The sequence below is a fragment of the Echinococcus granulosus genome (genome assembly GCF_000524195.1).
Source record: "Echinococcus granulosus chromosome Unknown EG_S00016, whole genome shotgun sequence".
Taxonomy (NCBI): domain Eukaryota; kingdom Metazoa; phylum Platyhelminthes; class Cestoda; order Cyclophyllidea; family Taeniidae; genus Echinococcus; species Echinococcus granulosus.
The window spans coordinates 954,640-971,493 of record NW_020170396.1 but is presented as its reverse complement, the minus strand read 5'-3'; the positions used below and the strand labels follow the sequence as shown (position 1 = coordinate 971,493).

Here is a 16,854-nt window from a genome sequence, read left to right as displayed (position 1 = left end):
GGGTTTCAAATAAAATGCTTCACAAAGAAGGGAATTAATGTTTATTCTAATTATGGACGGGTGAAATTGCATTAGCAGCTAGGACCGCACAAAGAGATGAGAATAGAGAATAAAGGAAAAGGTATGAATAAGCATAAAGTATCCGAACAACGGCGATAAAGGCAGAAATCGTGCAGAGATGTTAGGCCTTGAAATATCCAAAAGTCTACTGAAGCATGCGACATCAATAAAAAATATTCTAGCTACTATTTGACTGGACAGACATTGCAAACACAGCAAAATATAATGCATAAAGGAAAGGACTACGGGTGATTAGCAAGGCATGCCGCTATCATGCATATCGACGAAATGACGACGCTAATGGGATGAAACTTGGACGAAGCATCTTAGCGGAATCAGTAAACAATGTGCTCGAAGGAGAACAATATTAAGGGTAAAGAACTCCGACGAACTAGGATGGAAAGGAAAAAGGGGTGGATTAATTAATGCAACCAAAGCGAAAACCAGGATTGTCAGGTGCAAGATCTTAAGGATTGAGTACAAGTGTTAATGAATGAAAGACGAAGCAGCCTAGAAAACACTTACTTAGGAGTGATTAATTTTAATCTGATGAGGCAGATTTAAGGTCCACAGTGAAAAATAATTACGAGGAAAGGCTGATCATATATTCGTTTGTTAAACACTACTAAAATGCAGGAGTATTTGGCTTTTTTCACCAAAGTGCTCCGATAATTTTGTTGCATTTCAGCCCATTTTAAGTAAAATAACGCCACTGTATTTTAGTTAACAATCGTTTAAGAATTTGGAGATTGACAAATACATATCCAAAAGATTAAGGAGTTCAATGTAGTGAAACACCAACTAAACTGAAGACGTAAGTACCCATTAATTCGCATAACACTAACAAATCCAAATTAGGTACTTTCAAAAGCGGTTAAATTCTTCAAGACATGGAATAAATGACATACTCAGCACATTCAGGGTCGTAAACAAGTGTCACCCGAATAATGCGAAATGAGGAGCAAATTAAACAGAAATCAGAACAAGTCCAAGTGAGAAAAATTAAGATATAACAGGTTTTCCAACCAAGAGAATAACCGCTATTAGTACCTCGCCAAGCAAGAGAATAACCGCTATGAATACATCCGAACACAAAAAATTAACAGGTACTAAAATGCTACACCCAAGTATGCGCAAGGTCTTTTGAGATAGGCGTTGGGTACAAAGCACTAAAGCTGCACAAACTTACAGATTTTTTAAAAACAAAATTAGAATGATTCAAGCGACGGAAGGGACATCCCCGTCCTATTGGTCGAGAGCTTAAACGATGCGCTGGAAATTGAACATTTTAATTGGGAGTCTTACGAACATTCAAGTGGTATAAGATTTTCAAGGTTATTAAAAAATTAGAATATTCTTTTAGGAAACTGGTAACAGATAAAAATCTCATAGTACCTGAATTCTTCACAATAATAGTGCAATAAAATTGCACCAATCAGAGTAAAAGTCATAAGACCTTAGGGGATATATGATAAATTTAAAACTTTTATTTGTGTATTTGAGTGTTTTAAGTTAACTGGATTGTAGGCCCACAAGGTATCTGTAATCTGGTTTTGTAAAAAAAGAAGAACGTTTACAGCCTCGTTTGGGGAATTTATTTGGTGCATTACATTTAAGTGCTCCACTTCGTGTTTCCCAAACCATTTCAAGAGATTAAATACCGCCGATCATTTTAGAGAATACTTCTAATAACCTAGGATCGTCTGTAGCACCCGGTACTTTTCCGGAGGTAAAAGACGACATAACACACGGGCAGAAAATGTGATGTCAACGCACAGAAGTGTAGCGTCCCGGAACTCCCTGAAGAAGAAAGAAGACAAAATACTCGGGCAGAATATATTTTCAGCGCAGAGAGGGTGTCTGGGCTATTGGCATGGCTCAAAAGGTCAGCCCACCCAGCGACGTACAAGGGGGCTAATTCAAAGTACAAAGTGGCGCCTCACCAATGCCGAGGAACTAACCACTATCGTATTACAGAAGGGCTTCAGGGTGTCTTCCAGCACAGTCGGAGGAATGTTAAGTGCTTGCTAAACCAAAACAAAGGGTCAAGCAAATGTGCTAATCATTAAACCTTACATATAGCTTAAAAAGGATTTTCACAATATATTTATTATAGTGACTCACGACTTGCGATATTTAGCTAAATTTGCGTCCACATTTATTGATCAAATCAACGTAGAACTTCCTGTAACTAGGTTAATGCTCAAAATTTGGAAAATTCCTTTTTCTCTCCGTAATGTACTCCAGACACTTTATCATCCCACTCGACTGCCGGCTTCCGGAATTTGCGAGGCGAAGTCTGAGTTGCAGATGAGTGTGTTACGTAAGGGATGTATGATATGCAGCATAGTAGTTAGGGGCTGCGGAATACCAAAGTTGGCGCACCCTTGAAGGGAAGACGATGCCGGTACACTGGCCGCCTTGTAACCCAAATTAGGTGCATTAAACGATCGTGCATTACAATATGGTCTAAAATGGATCAGAACGATGGGTTTGAACGGCTTTTAAACCAAAGCAATTATTTATGATTAACTATATCCTTTTCGTAAATTTAAGTCCGAAACTTAACTAGCTTTAACAAACCTGGTCGCCACCCACATTTTCTTGACTTTCTGCGTCAGTGAACACGACGACGCATCGGTGTTTTTCTAGTGTCATTCCTGAATCAGTTAAAGCGAATTACCTACGCAGATCAAGCGTGACACCGGTGTCAAAAGGGGAGGTGAAAAGAGGCGTTTTCGGCAGGCAAGATCCAATCAGGTGTGACCCTCAAATAAGTCAGTATGGGGTCACACCTGTAACACCCTGACGACCTTAAAGATAAATTATCCCTCTCTAAGCTCTCCGTGAAATTAATCGTGGATGTAGCGGTTGGTGTTTTTCACATGAATTCTATTACTGCTTTTTAGATAAGAAATGCGCTTATTTATTTCGATTTTAAGTTTAGCGCTCCCATGGCCATCGAGAACGTATTGTTTTATTTACAGGCGATGGATTGTATCAATGTTATCGAATTCACCGACACCCTTGAAAGTTACTTAATTACTAAGAAATTCCCGAATGTTAGTTTGAGTCATCATCATTTTCTCGGTAAGAACTCATAACACGTTGGTTTGGCAACGCGAAGGCTCCCCAAGACTTCCCCGAAGACGAAATAAGACATGATACTCGGACAGAATGTGTGCATTGCAGACAAGGAGAAGGCCTATAAGGCTAGTGGCATGGCCCAGAGACTAGCCCACCCGGTGGTAGTACAACGGAGGAGCTTCGAAGTGGCTCGTTACCAAAATCGGGAGTTAAACAAATACTTGATGCATTACATAGCATAGGATACTTTTGTATGCCGAAGAAGTTGACTTATTTTATAAATTTATAGTAATTTTAACATTCTTACCGTGTGTCTACTAGTACGGATACTGTAATTTGCCACACACACTTTTGTGGTATTTTGACATTTACCTGTAAAGGATCCACTGTTAAAATGGAGGGTTTGCGGTGAAAAATCCACTTATGCTAGCGATTACATTCAAAGTCCTTGTTGGCCGAAAGGCGGACTCTACCACAAAAATGACGACTTAAAAAGTGAATACTGACTAAAAGCATATGACATGAATCTATCCCTTTGCATTAGGCATCGAACGTGTTTGTGCATCCCCTGATGACCCCCAAAACTGTCCACATCACTGCAACTTTTAGCTGCCACGTAAATCACCAACGAAATGTTAAATGGTTTTTCTTACTGCTTTCATTTTCCTATGGCTTCTTCACCCTCTCCTTCGCTTTCTGCTAATCCTGCCAATCCTTCCACATTGCATAATCTATCCCTGCCTAAAAATTTAAATTAAGTGATTTGCAGTTTTTTTTTTCACTTCAAAATGGCAGTAACCAGAAAATTTTGAATTTCTTTACATATTTTTGTTAGTAGCCCGTGTTGATAACCCTCCTGCGTTCTGTTTGGTGGACGTCAGACAACAACCTCAAGGAGATATTTCCCAAGTGGATTTTACATGCTCTGGAGGCAAGTGGAAGGAATGTGATATGTTTGCTTATGCTAATGTGAAGCGTGCTGGGCTCAGAGAAACCCAATCTGATTGGATGAGATGAGCATTTAATGTATATGTACACAAACATTCAAACACAGTAGCGAATGAACGAAGGAAAGAGGAGGAAGGGGAAAGGGGCTGAGGGGTTCACACTACCAGGAGCACTCGAGTGCATCAGCAGAGGCAAGTTGATCTGAAGACGCATTCTGCGACTTAATGGGGGAAAGGTGCGTCAGTTGCTGGTTTAGTGTGGGTCGGAGGTGGTGGTGCTGCTGCTGCTGAAGAGGATGCGAATGGTGGTGGTTTTGACGGTAGGTATCCTGAGAAGAGAGGAGGCTATGCTCATTGGGAGCCACGATGAACGCTGCGCCTCCATTGCAGTGGTTTCCCACCAGATGGGAGAAGGGTTCGGACTGAGGGCTCAGTGTTGCCTTTTCCAGTGTGTACCCAGGTCCGTCAGAGAAGTATACTGACGACTCGTCTACAAATACACCGGGTAGTTGGTATGTAAGTAAGAACTTGAGACATTAAAAAGTAATCTCATCACAAAGAAAGTATTTTTCAATTTTTAAGTCTTGATTACAAAATCATAGAACACTAAAATGCGCGAAAGACTAAAGTAAGTGCTAATCGTGCCCATCACATTAACCACACCTTGAGACTTCGGTTGCTCGTAACCTTATTGCGATTTCGTCCTTAAGCATTCAGATCTTCAACTGTACGAAAGCCTAATAAACAATCAGTAGAGCAAATCAATTCAAGATGAGAAGGCGTAGTGACGGAATAAAATGCAGTAAGAGCTGCCATCAGGCTTGTCTCAGCCATTAAGAAACCTACTCTACATGGCATCGATGCTACAATAGGTCTGTTAAATTAAGAAAATTCGCCATGCATTTGCGGGTAGAAGAAATAACTGTGACAGTAGCAAAATGTTGAACATTTCCTTTGAAGAATTTATCATCACAAGTTCAGACACTCTCAAAGTTAGTGCGCAATTAACGTGGCTTGAGAAGCCTATCAGGACTTCGTCGGATGACGGAATGGAAAATGTTTCTTTGCCGCAGCAAAGAGTAGTCCATCCCACAATCAGAGCCTCTGAAAGTAGTTGGTCATAAGGAATTTAAACCGCCCTTCGAAGGATCCATGAAACTTTTGGAATGCCCCTGGATGCCAAAGTATTGGGAGCCGTAATTAGTCACTTCGTAAAGCCCACTGAGTCAGCTCAGCACTACACCACGTAGCAAGAAAACGTCAGGCCAGCGAGAAAAAAAAGCTTCTGATAAGAGCACAGGATTTATCCAGAAATGGACCACAGTAGCATTGATACACAGGCTAAAATGCATCACAAGTAGCAGGTCACGAAAGCCACTTGGATGGTTTAGAATAAATTTTGCGGCCACTGTTTATGCACTTTGTTGCAGTTAGCTAAATGTCTGAATTCATTTCCAACCGTCAGTAGGTAAGTTTTGGTGTAAATTTCACCTCACGCGCATCCAGCGGGCCAGAATGTAGATCATTGGGGCATAATCGTCAACCCGGTGCCACAGCCAACCAGTCATGGTGGGAGTAAAAGACTGGGAATCCGCGTCAACTACGCTGCGCCCATCCCCGACGTAGAGCAGATTTTATCCGTGTAAAGTACTTACGAGTGCCACGCATGTATTCATTCACTTCATCTCGTTTGAGGTGGAGGGACTGCGATGTAAGGCAGGTCAGTTTTATTAGAGCCCGGAAGTTGCCGCGGGTGCTGATTTTGACCCGCGGTGTGTGTACTCAGGTTGTAAGACGAACAAAACGCGCCAACGCTGAGCTCTAGTTGCTGACGAATTGGCTAGTGGTACCGTAGGATGATGAAGAGATTTCACTGCTCGATCATAGGCAGCAATGGTGAAGAGGAATGTAAGAAGATATTTGCGCAAGTGTTCGACACTCCAGCACACTGGTAAGGCTTCCCTATGCGTTAGGGAATAACCACACTCGAGGCTTTGTGATACGGGGAGGGGAGAGTCAAGGTTACAGTACTGCCACACTGTTTGGGATTCGCTCCCAGAAGGATAGGACAACAAAGCGCAAAATAAAAAAGGAGACTAGGAAAAATCTTGACTGGATGAAAGCTTAAACAAACAGATAGTGTGTTGAGTGAATGTAGAAATAGTTGAAATAAAGGACCATTTTTCAAAATTTAGCTTGAAATCAGTTTCGATCAACGAGTTGCACACATCAAAGGCATGCTTTGTATTAATCGTAAAATAGAGTAGTTGAAATTACACCTAGATTTGTATGGAGCAGTGACTATAACGGCAACTTGATAGGGATGTCATATCACAAAGCTCCGCAGTAATGTCATCCCTGGTGTCTTGAAATGCAAGGAATACGTAATTGCGTCAGAATGGCAAGAAATGGAAGTTAGATAATCCAGATCCCAATGGGACCACTGGATGGTGCGTCTCATGGCGTCCAGAGATGAGCCGTTTTTGAAATGATCGTGAAGAAGACCTTGGAGTCGAACGAGCCGAAAAGTACATTGTCAAGTTTTTCAGCGTGGGGTATAGAAACCGAGCGTTAAGGGTTGATACTAATAAATTGTATCACTTCATCGAAGTAATTCAACTTCCGTTTCATCTTCTCTTCTTCCCGTTTATCAATGAAGGAGTAAAGTTGCCTATCGTATCTCTTCATTTTAAGCGGATCCTACCGCCTGGCATAAATAAACTGCCCATCTTCACCGTAGATGCAGTGGCCAACATTATCTCTATAAGGTTCCTTTTACTTCTCTCGTTTGCCCTCAGACTGGTCTGAACGAATCACTCATTCAAGATTTCTTGTTGCCGAGAAGAACTACTACCATCTCGTATACTACGGCTGAAGGAGCTAAGAGGTCCAAAACAATCAATTAGTTTTCACCGACTGAAGTGAAACTTTGTAAAACAATGACAGGACATCCAGGAGGAGATGGTGGTCGTGCTGAAGCAGTAGTCCATAAGGAATAGTTTAATACGATGCCATTAAAATGAGCTGGTGTGAAGTCCTCTGAGTAACTAAACATTAATATTAGGTTGTCATACTCAACTCCGTCCGCCTGTCACAAGGCCGCATTAGACAACCGGTAATATTAATGCGATCTGTGAAAAAGACAGCGATTGCACTCTGAGCTTTGAGATAAATTATGGTCTACACCACTCGACCAAGCACGCAATGATCACCTTTGCCTGAACGATTCACTTCCCGGATTGACAGGCTTGATAGCTGTGGCGGCCTATCACTCGAGACAGAGGATTAACTTTCGGGCTAATTAACTTTGCCGATGTCCCTCCATATCCCTCCCCATATATATATATATGGCCCTGCATGAAGAATTTCATCTCACGCAGCCAAATGAAGCATTATTCCTACTCCTTCATTTCCCAAAGGATGACCGCGAAGTCGATCACGCCCACCCCTTCTCTCACCCCTTCTACCCATCCCCTGTGGTGGCCAATTTTTTTGCCTCTTTCCAGCATCTCCTTCGCATGCTCCCACGCTCCTACCCTCCCAACCCCTCCAAAATGCGAGAAGGGTGAGAGAAAAAATGACGGTAAACATCCTAGTCCAGTCTCATTATAAAAGCGCTGTCCTCCACATCAAAATACGCGCCCCTCAATTGTGATTAGCCAATTCGCCACCCAAACCATTTCAGCCGAATGAAATTAAGAGAAGCTTTACGCTTTGCAGTACCGAAGATGCTAAATATCAACCTAGAAATTCATTAAACGGGTCTCGTTTACCTCCCTTTCGAAAAGTGAATGTGATGTAAAAGGATAGTTAATGCAGATCAGTAAAGTGTTGTATGAAATTGTATCAGTCCAAGGCTGTAAAACTAGTCTCTGAAACTTCGAAATGCAATAATCGCTAGTTGAAGATGGTCAGAAACAATAAGGCTTTTGGAAGCCTTGCTGTGCACGTGAGGCAAGCCTGATTAAGGGAGTGACATTCAACAATCCGACCAAATCTTCCCACTGGTAATGCCACAAGGAGCTTTTGCAATATTTGACGCAAGTCCATCCTAGCATCACCCACCCAGTCGCGCAGCTGACAACGACGCACTTAAAAGGTGTCGTGACAGATTCAGAAGAGTGATCACGGTGGAGACCTTTCTGTCAAACGCTTTTTCAACTCATGCTTTGCGTAACCCTCATACCCTCCAACTCGAGAGCCACAGCACATTGGCTACCATGTAGTATCTAAGAGGTTGTTGGATTTTCTGAAGAAATATCCATTCAAGGAAGGAATGGCAGGCACCTTTACCCCAAGAAACCAGTCACTTACTAATTTGATCATCAGCGGCTTTTCCGGGCTCCCGTTCGCAGGGCAATTGTGGCAGAAGGGGATGCTCGGGTGAAAGAGGTACCTTCTTAACCATGCTCTCGTGTCGTGAGGAGTAAGTAAGACCTCCTCCGGTGAAAGGATTCTGGTATCCTGATTGTGGTAGTGGGGACAGTGAAGGTCCATAGGAGAACATCGAAGCGCCTATTGGGAATGTACTCGGAGCCTCGGCCGCCATTGTGTTGTAAAATTCCTGAATTGAAAATAAAATGATTGACTTTTATTACGTTGATAGAGCTTGTGCAAATAACGTATAATTTATTAGCGTTGCTGATGATTTCTCGATATTCAAAACGTCACCTGCAATAGTTTTGCCTATTCTAAACAGCGATCTACCCATTCAGCTTGCAAGTTCTCCCATTTATGCATCACTTTTAGGGATATAAAAAGGACCATATTTTCTGAGGTAATTATTTTGAGAATAGACCAATTTTTATTAGATCATATATTCTCAACATTATCTCCTGGTCGAAAAAAGTTAGTGGACAGGCAGACAAACTCACTCGCTGCGCCTCGACGCAGAAAAGACCAGTCTGATATCCTGGAGGTGGAAGTAGTGGCGGCGGCGGTGGAAGGACTGGTATATGTAACAGCTCCGCCATTACTTCGGGAGGCAGGTCGTCAGGCCCGAAGGAGGCTGGTTCAAGCGAAGGGACACCACTGGTTTCGCCACCGCCACCGCTCCCCATCCGAATTCGTCGGACAGGGTGGTGGTGATTGTGATGTTGCTGCTGGAAGAAGGACCTTCGTACTCCCAGCGCCGATAGCTGTTTCATCCGACGCTCCTTACTGCGACGATTTTGGAACCATACCTATAACACACAATTACTCAATAACTACTTTCTCATTTACTTCGGAGGAGCTAAAATGTACAGTTAAAAAAACGAGCTGGTGTGATTTTTAATTGAGATATTTCCCGGGGATCGCATTCCACAAACACCTTAGCATGCATAAAAGCAGACATTATTAATGTGTAATTCTTGAAACGGAGGATTTTTGGAAAAGAATCCAATTTCCAAAATAGGAATTTCGTTATATTTCAGTGACACATGTATAGGCAGCGTTTGTAAACGATACTAGGGAAGGTGGAATGCACTTAATAAAAAACCGAGAGTTCAACACAGATCCTAAAGTATGGCGTGAGTGAATGAAACTAGAGAAGTGAGATTTTCACTCACAACAATAGCAAATGAAAAGCGTATAATCCGCTCTCATTGCGCCTCCGTTTAATGGAAGGGGGCACAGGGGAGGGGGGGGGGAAGGCGAGGGAGGTGAGTCGGGAAGGCCACGTCACGGAGTCGAAGACGCAAGCAGGAAACGGATGCTCACGCACGTACGCACATGGACAGGCGGGAGAGGGATTAGAATGGCTAGTGTGAAGCCTGTCGATGCCATTTAAGTCGGGGATTAGTGCATTTGCTGCTGGCTTTAATACCTCCTCATTCCCCCCCCCCCATTTCGCCCTTCTAGCAGTTCGTACACAAACTGTCTACTTGTTCACCTTTGCAATAGCCTAGCACGGATTCTCAGAATATTCACAATTTCATTTAAAACTTTATTTGGGAGGTTAAATTATACTTACATATTTTTTTGGACTTTTTGTTTAACACTTCTTATTTCCTGAGGCGAAAGCAAAGCATTTATGCTCACTGGCTATCTTTTCGTCCCTTTCCGACCTCTGATAGGCGAGATCAGAAAAGAAAGAGGCTCCCATGGGAGTTCATCTTCAAAGCGTTTGGAAACAATAACTGTGATAGAGAAAGAATAGCTTTTTCACTCTGAAATTGTTTACCCATTTAATCGCAGCCTGGACACATACTATGAACATGTTAATTACTTATGCAAAGGTATGATAGACGTTGGGAAGCAAGTTTAAGAGAAGTGATATTTTTAAATGATTTCTTCAAGGCCTAAGGATGCACGAGATTCCTGCACAGTTCCACAATTCTTTTAATTATCCCAAAGGTATAGGGTCCCTTGCATCTGGATTTTATCCAAAGGAGAAGGAAAGCATTAGATTCATCCTGCGCCTTGTTCACCCAGTGTCCAATGCTGGTAGTGACAATAGGGCAGCAATTTTACACCCCGAACTCCTCACTGCTCATTTGCATATTCGACAAGTGGGAGAGAAGGAAGGTGGGGGGGGGGAGGGGAAGGAGGGAGCAGTAATTTTCTGCACAAGGACATTCACTCCAACTCGCCGCTTGCTGCGTCTGTCGAGGTGTCAGCGCTGCGAAATGCCAACGGAAGTTGAAGAAGAGGAGATTCATTTTTATTGGCTTCCGCCTATTCGCAGGCATGCATTTGCACCAACATCAAAACCTCAGCCGTTTACACGTTTAACCCTGTAGAGAATTTGACCACTTTACTTCAATGCTGAAACTGCCATCTACTGACTGAATTATTTACTAGTTAGGGTAACTCCAAACCATAGACGCACAAATGTGCAAAAAGTTAAGCGCAGAGGTTAATCCGAAAAGTACTTTTGCATTTGGCGACAATTTATGATTAATACAAAAGCCTTCTCTGGGCGACCCCAAGCGTTTATCACAGGGCAGGGCCCTAGGTGAGGGCGTATGCGGTGGACGTCAAAGACACGGGACGCATCAGACTAGGTGCGTGATGCCGTACAAGGCTGACAGGAGTCACGAGGCTCGAGGTACATGCACAGACGCACATAAGCACACTCGACTCCCGCGAGTGAATAACGGTGAGAGAAACAAATCATGCCAGAGCCACAAGACCCTGTCCCGGCCCTAAGCAGGCTGTACCAGTAATATCAAATTGATCAGGTGGAATACATTCAATTGACCCTAGACCTACCAAAGTTCATGCTGTGATTTTAGAGTTGTCACTGTTAAAGTTACGTGGCCATGCACATCATAACAAAACTATACATTTGCAGCATGGGTTGGAGTAGGAGGCTCACCTGAATGACGCGCATAGAGAGACCGGTCTCTTGAGCCAATTGTTCACGAATATGTCTGGTGGGTTTTGGTGTGGTGGCGAAGGCCTGTTTTAGGGTGTCCAACTGCTTAGCCTTGATAGTGGTACGAGGTCCGCGTCGCTTTGTGACGAGGGTGTTTCCACTGCCTTCCAATGAGGCCTGAGTGGACACTGCGGTGGTGGTAGAAACCGAAATTTCATTGGAGGCGGGACTACCACTAGCCTCATCTGGTCCCGAGGTGGCTTTTGATCCGCCCTCCACCTCTCCCTCCACTTCGGCCAGCTCGAGTCCACACTCCTCCGATTGGTCATCGCCTTCCAGGTTGCTCGTGTACATGGGCGAGTCGATCTCCCGTTCCTGCTCCGGTTCGCTGGATACGAAGTGACCCAGACCAGCTTCTGTGGAAGCGTAAAAGTCCTGGTGCTCGTAATATATGGTTTCTCTGTCTGTTTCTGGTTGTAAAGGGACCAAATAAGGATAAAAAAATAAGTGGCAATGATGCAACTAGACTCATTCATACTTTCCACAAGTAGGCGTTTGCAATCCAAATGGAAGGTAGTTATCAAGTCAATTTTAAATACAGTAAAGGTGTCCCCCAGTTAAACTCATTGAAAAACAAAAAAAAACAGTAAAGCCAAGTAAAGACCTCAGAACTCTTTGATTTATCTGGAGAGTATAAGGGTCTCCCCAGTCAGTTTTATGAACACCCTTTTGTTTGCAAACATAAAATTTCCTAGGCTGTTTACTCCTCATTATTCAATTTGGAGAATCTCAGACCCATTTTATGGGACACAAGAGGCCAAGGAGCGTTACCACCTACCTGCAACTTATAGTGTTAACACAAAATCTACATAACAAAACTAATTACCATAGCAACACATTCAAAACAAAAAAAAATAAAGTGTAAACTGCTTAAATATAAATAAAACTTTCTGATTTGAGGCCTAATATAGCAGAAACTAAAAGATTTTAAAGATACTGAAACAAACTAAAAGCAATTAATTGCACTGCTTCCATCAGCCACCTGCTCACTCATCATTAAAGACAAATGACAATCAAGCTTCTACATTTATTTTTTTACCTACCTCCATGTTTAACTCCATCACCACCACCACCACCACCACTGCCTTCAAAGATGCTGTCGGAGCGAGAGGGACTCCTCGGAGTGTCTAAATGGCAGAGTCTCTGGTTGGTGGTGGAGGTGCCGTGCTCCATGCAGACAAATCGTACGCCATCGCCCAGGGATCGACACTCATCCCCCGTAGAGAGACAGCGCGCGCAGAGGACGCAGCGGAAGCAGTCAGCGTGATAGGCAACAGATCCTAGCAGTCGGACCATGTCTGTCGACATGATCGTCTCCATGCAGGTGGGACATCGCGGACTGAAGAGACTACAAGCGTAACCATTCAAAGCACCAAAAGTCTGGCTTCAGATAGTTTCAACGTCTGCGGAAAGTGAAGCACGTAAACAGGTGTATATGTGAGAAGGCGAAGTAAATAGCAGTTAAAAGAAAAATCGCGGCACCGTCACGCAGGGTCTTAATGTGGTTGCGACCTTTTATCTTGTTTACTTCACGCAAGAGGGTGGGCGCCTTCACAGAAGCTGTAGTCAACAGCACAAGCGTATTTTCAACCTCTGTATGTATACATTTTTCTCCAGCCCTTCAAGGTCGTAGTTACCGTTTCCTTTGTAGTTTGACCGACTTGCCTGCCTGATGCGTGGCTTTTAAAAGTACAGACAATTATTCCACGACTCAAGGCGTATTTTTTTACCGTACTTTCTCAAATCTTACTAAAACAAATGTATTTATAAGGAAAACATAGCGTTGGACAGAGGGCTATCACTTCAGCATTTTCGTTTTGTTCGGTGGAAATGAAGCTTGACTTTGATTATTAGCCGCACCATACTCAACCAGCCTAAGACTGTCAGACAATTTTTATACGAGAAAGAATCTTCTTGTCTATGCTATAACCATTTGATGTAAATGAAGATTCAGGCATTGCTTTCATGCTTATAAAATCGCATTTGGCCGTAAGCCAAGGCAAGAAAATCTGGAATGTTTCGCAAGAGAGGATGAAGAAAGCTTTTCATATGATATAGCTAAATGATTAAGTAAACCACAAATATTATAAGAATAATGCAGGTGACATGGGATAACTAAAGTAAGCTTTCGTTTGATTAATAAATCAAAGCTATATTTTACGGTACAGCCTTGGGTCTGGTGAACACATAAGGCAACTACACATGAAGCCGCATAAAGTGACAATGAACATAAAACTAAAGTGGATTAGCTGAACCCTGCTTATAAGTATTGTCAGGTAAAAGTTGAATTAAAATATGGCAAAGAGACGATTATCTACGTGGAAAAGTCCAAACCCCAAAGGCGTCTCCGGCAGACTAGAGGAAGGTGCTTAGTGCTTACCGTATAAAGTCGTTTCTACAAAAGTACTGTCCATTTCGGAGGAAACACCGGCCCACTAATTGAACGCGGCAGACCACACAGCGAAGACAGTCCTGGTGCCAAATCTGATCATCGATACATGGATAGTACTTGTCCGTAATTGGTCGCTCGCATCCAACGCAGCAGTTGGCTATACCACCGCCAGAGTTGGGATGTGCCATGCTCTTAACGCTGAACTGAACTCACTTTGAAAAACTTTTTTCCTACGTGTGTGCTTGAAGTGAAACAAAAAATAGTAAAAATAAATTGCAGCGGTGGAGGGGAAGTGCGCAGGGCAGGCATGTGCAAAGCGCGCTTCGGGCAAACCAATCACACGTCTTCTACTACCCGTGTTCCGATTGGTCTGTTTTGCCGGCGAAACACATTTATTGGGGATCGGGAGTGAATCGGGAGAGTCAGCCATAAGAAATCAGGTAATCACTGCATCCTCACGGTTTAAGTTCTAAAACCCTTATTCGCGTAGAAGAAGCGGATAATTTGAGTTAATTATAACATCTCAAAGGTATTACTGCTAAAAAATCGCTTTAAACGAATGGCCATTTTTGCGATTTTATGCCTTAGGCAAGCAAATAGAACGTAATTAATTAACACCTCTGGGAGCCAAAAAGAAGATGGACTTCATGGAGTCATGAGACATGGTGGTTTATTTTTACAGGTTTTTATTAACTACTTCCAACTTTTTGAGAGTATCTGATAGAAACTGTTACAAATCTGTCAATGACAGATTTTTGAGTTAAAATTTGCATTTTTACGAAGAGATCTTCTTAAAACCAAAGTTTAAATTTGGCTAGGTGCTTAATCCCTCATTAACAAACAACCTTTGACACAAACAAGGCATGTGTTGGAAATTATCATATTTCTTAAGTAAAAGAGTCAGTGTCTAGAAAATAATTTCTTAAGCTCGGTTTTGATAGAAGGATTAGGTATTCTCCGTATCTTAGGTAGGCGGATTGCGGAAAACGTTTAAATTAAGAACGACATAATGGTCTTTTTTAATAAGCTTCACTGCTTACATCGTATAGATCATTATCCAAAATGGCAGCGTCACCTTTTAACGCTATCTACGGAATATCTGAACATTGATGAAGCGGAGTAATTTATTGTTTCATTAGATATACAAACGAACGCGTATGATGAGCTAATGATTATTTAAACAATCACGAATCGTCGGTCACACCGATGGCCTTGCATTTGAATACCACAGCGTATGAGGTGACACCGAAAATAACTTCGTTTGTTCAATGGGTCTTTAATTACTGAAGACAGTCGATGCTATAAAGCCAACGCTTTTATAATTCCCTGCTTTCTTGAAGGCGGCGGAGAAAAAAGTGTTGAACAAGTTTTGAACGAAGAAGAGGGAGAGCAGTCTGTTATCAAATATACTCTCCCATCTACACAACTTTTTGGCTTAATGGTTTACGTGTGGAATAAACGTGGACCCTTGAATTTGCTATTATTAGTAAGTTAATTATCGCAATTCACAATAATGGACCTTAAAGTTTAACCCACGACGTTCTTTGGTGGAAAACAGAGGAGAAAACAGACAGAGCTTCTACCCTCTGATGGTGCGCTTTGAGGTAAGAACCATGTCGATTCCTTGCAACTCTGAGGTCTTTTGCAGGGCTGCGAGAGGGGCGACGGAGAGTCTTCCTTCAAAATCAAAACCTATTTGCGCCAAGAAATCCCACATCTCGTCTTCTCACCTAAGTGAAAGCCAGATGTTCTGCTCTCTGCAATTTATCGCTCCACTGAACCCCACTTAGTGAAGGACAGCGGGGGGAGGAAGGGAGCAAGGTGGGAGAAATGGTAGAAGGCAAGCCACTATACCCTCCATAAAACCGTTTTTCAGCTTTACGTTATTTGAGCGTGATTTCAGCAGACGCGAATGAATGCTGAAAGGAAACATGAGGTAAAACCCCTTTAAGTAAGCAAGAACATAAACAAAGGACTTTTGCAGATCAGCTAAGTGGATAAAAATCCTCGTTTCAGAAATCTTAAAACTTGCTGAGACCATCAATCAGATTTGCCCACTTCCCACAGGCTGGAGTTAATAATGCCCATTTGGGCTCGAGTTCCATTTTGGGACTCATCGTATAGTCCAGGTGAGAGGTGCTGCGCAACCCCTTGCTCTCTTTGAGCAGACGCGCAGAACTCACAAACAGACATGGAGCTCTGGGGGTACATCAAATGGCCCACTTCGCCCAAATCAAAAAAGCAAACACACACACATCCTTCTCCTTCAGTTTACACATTTTTTACAAGAGGCAGCTTTACTCCACCCCACCCCCACCATCAGCATAATCAAGGACGCGTTGATTTAGGCGACGTTCAAGGAAGGCGGATGTACCAAAGAGGGCTAATTAAAACCGCAAAACTGGGCCAGCATATCAGGCCAACGAGCGAGTGAGGAAGCCCCTGGCCGACGGGAAGATTGTCGGGGAGATGTGAATTTAATCAACCTCGTAACAGGCACAAAAGTCACCATTCTACTGTCGTCCATTGCGCACCAATTAAGCCGCATTTCTATTCTGCTATCTATAATATCGACAGTAAACTGGAGCTCCCACTCCCTATAAGGAGAGGTTTGCGCTAATTTCCAGCTATTGCAAAACTTATGACAGTTACACAATAATTGACCCCAAATACTAATAGGCTTGATGTCCAACTAAATCGTACGACTCCTCTCCCTTCGAGGAAGATGTGCAGGATAGCAGGTTCTAGTGTGCGGGGCCTATCAGATTAAGATCAACCCCGAGAAGAAATTTTGCACTGAAGATCAACTTCGCCCTTGCAGTGAACCAAACCTGTTTGACTATAACAAAAAAAAAAAAATAGTAGGGTTTTAAGATCCATGAGACCAAAAGCGCAGAGTGAAATGACATAATTCTCTGTTTTATTATGCAATCAGAAAACAACGCGTACGTCGAATTGGGAGGCGATCAGACTAGGCATCAAACAGAAAGCACCCTAGATGTCAAGCT

The 16,854-nt window shown here is 42.8% G+C and overlaps 1 protein-coding gene across 1 annotated transcript; it reads right to left on the bottom strand. All coding sequences in view use genetic code 11, as the record gives it.

Moving 5' to 3' along the window:
• Positions 1-8,400: 8,400 nt before the first annotated feature.
• Positions 8,401-12,774, bottom strand: EGR_03234 (LIM/homeobox protein Lhx1; the record flags this gene model as incomplete). Its single annotated transcript, XM_024492483.1, has 4 exons — positions 8,401-8,658; positions 8,969-9,277; positions 11,395-11,854; positions 12,494-12,774. 4 exons carry the CDS (start codon positions 12,772-12,774, stop codon positions 8,401-8,403), a joined length of 1,308 nt encoding a protein of 435 aa, XP_024353157.1.
• Positions 12,775-16,854: the final 4,080 nt, after the last annotated feature.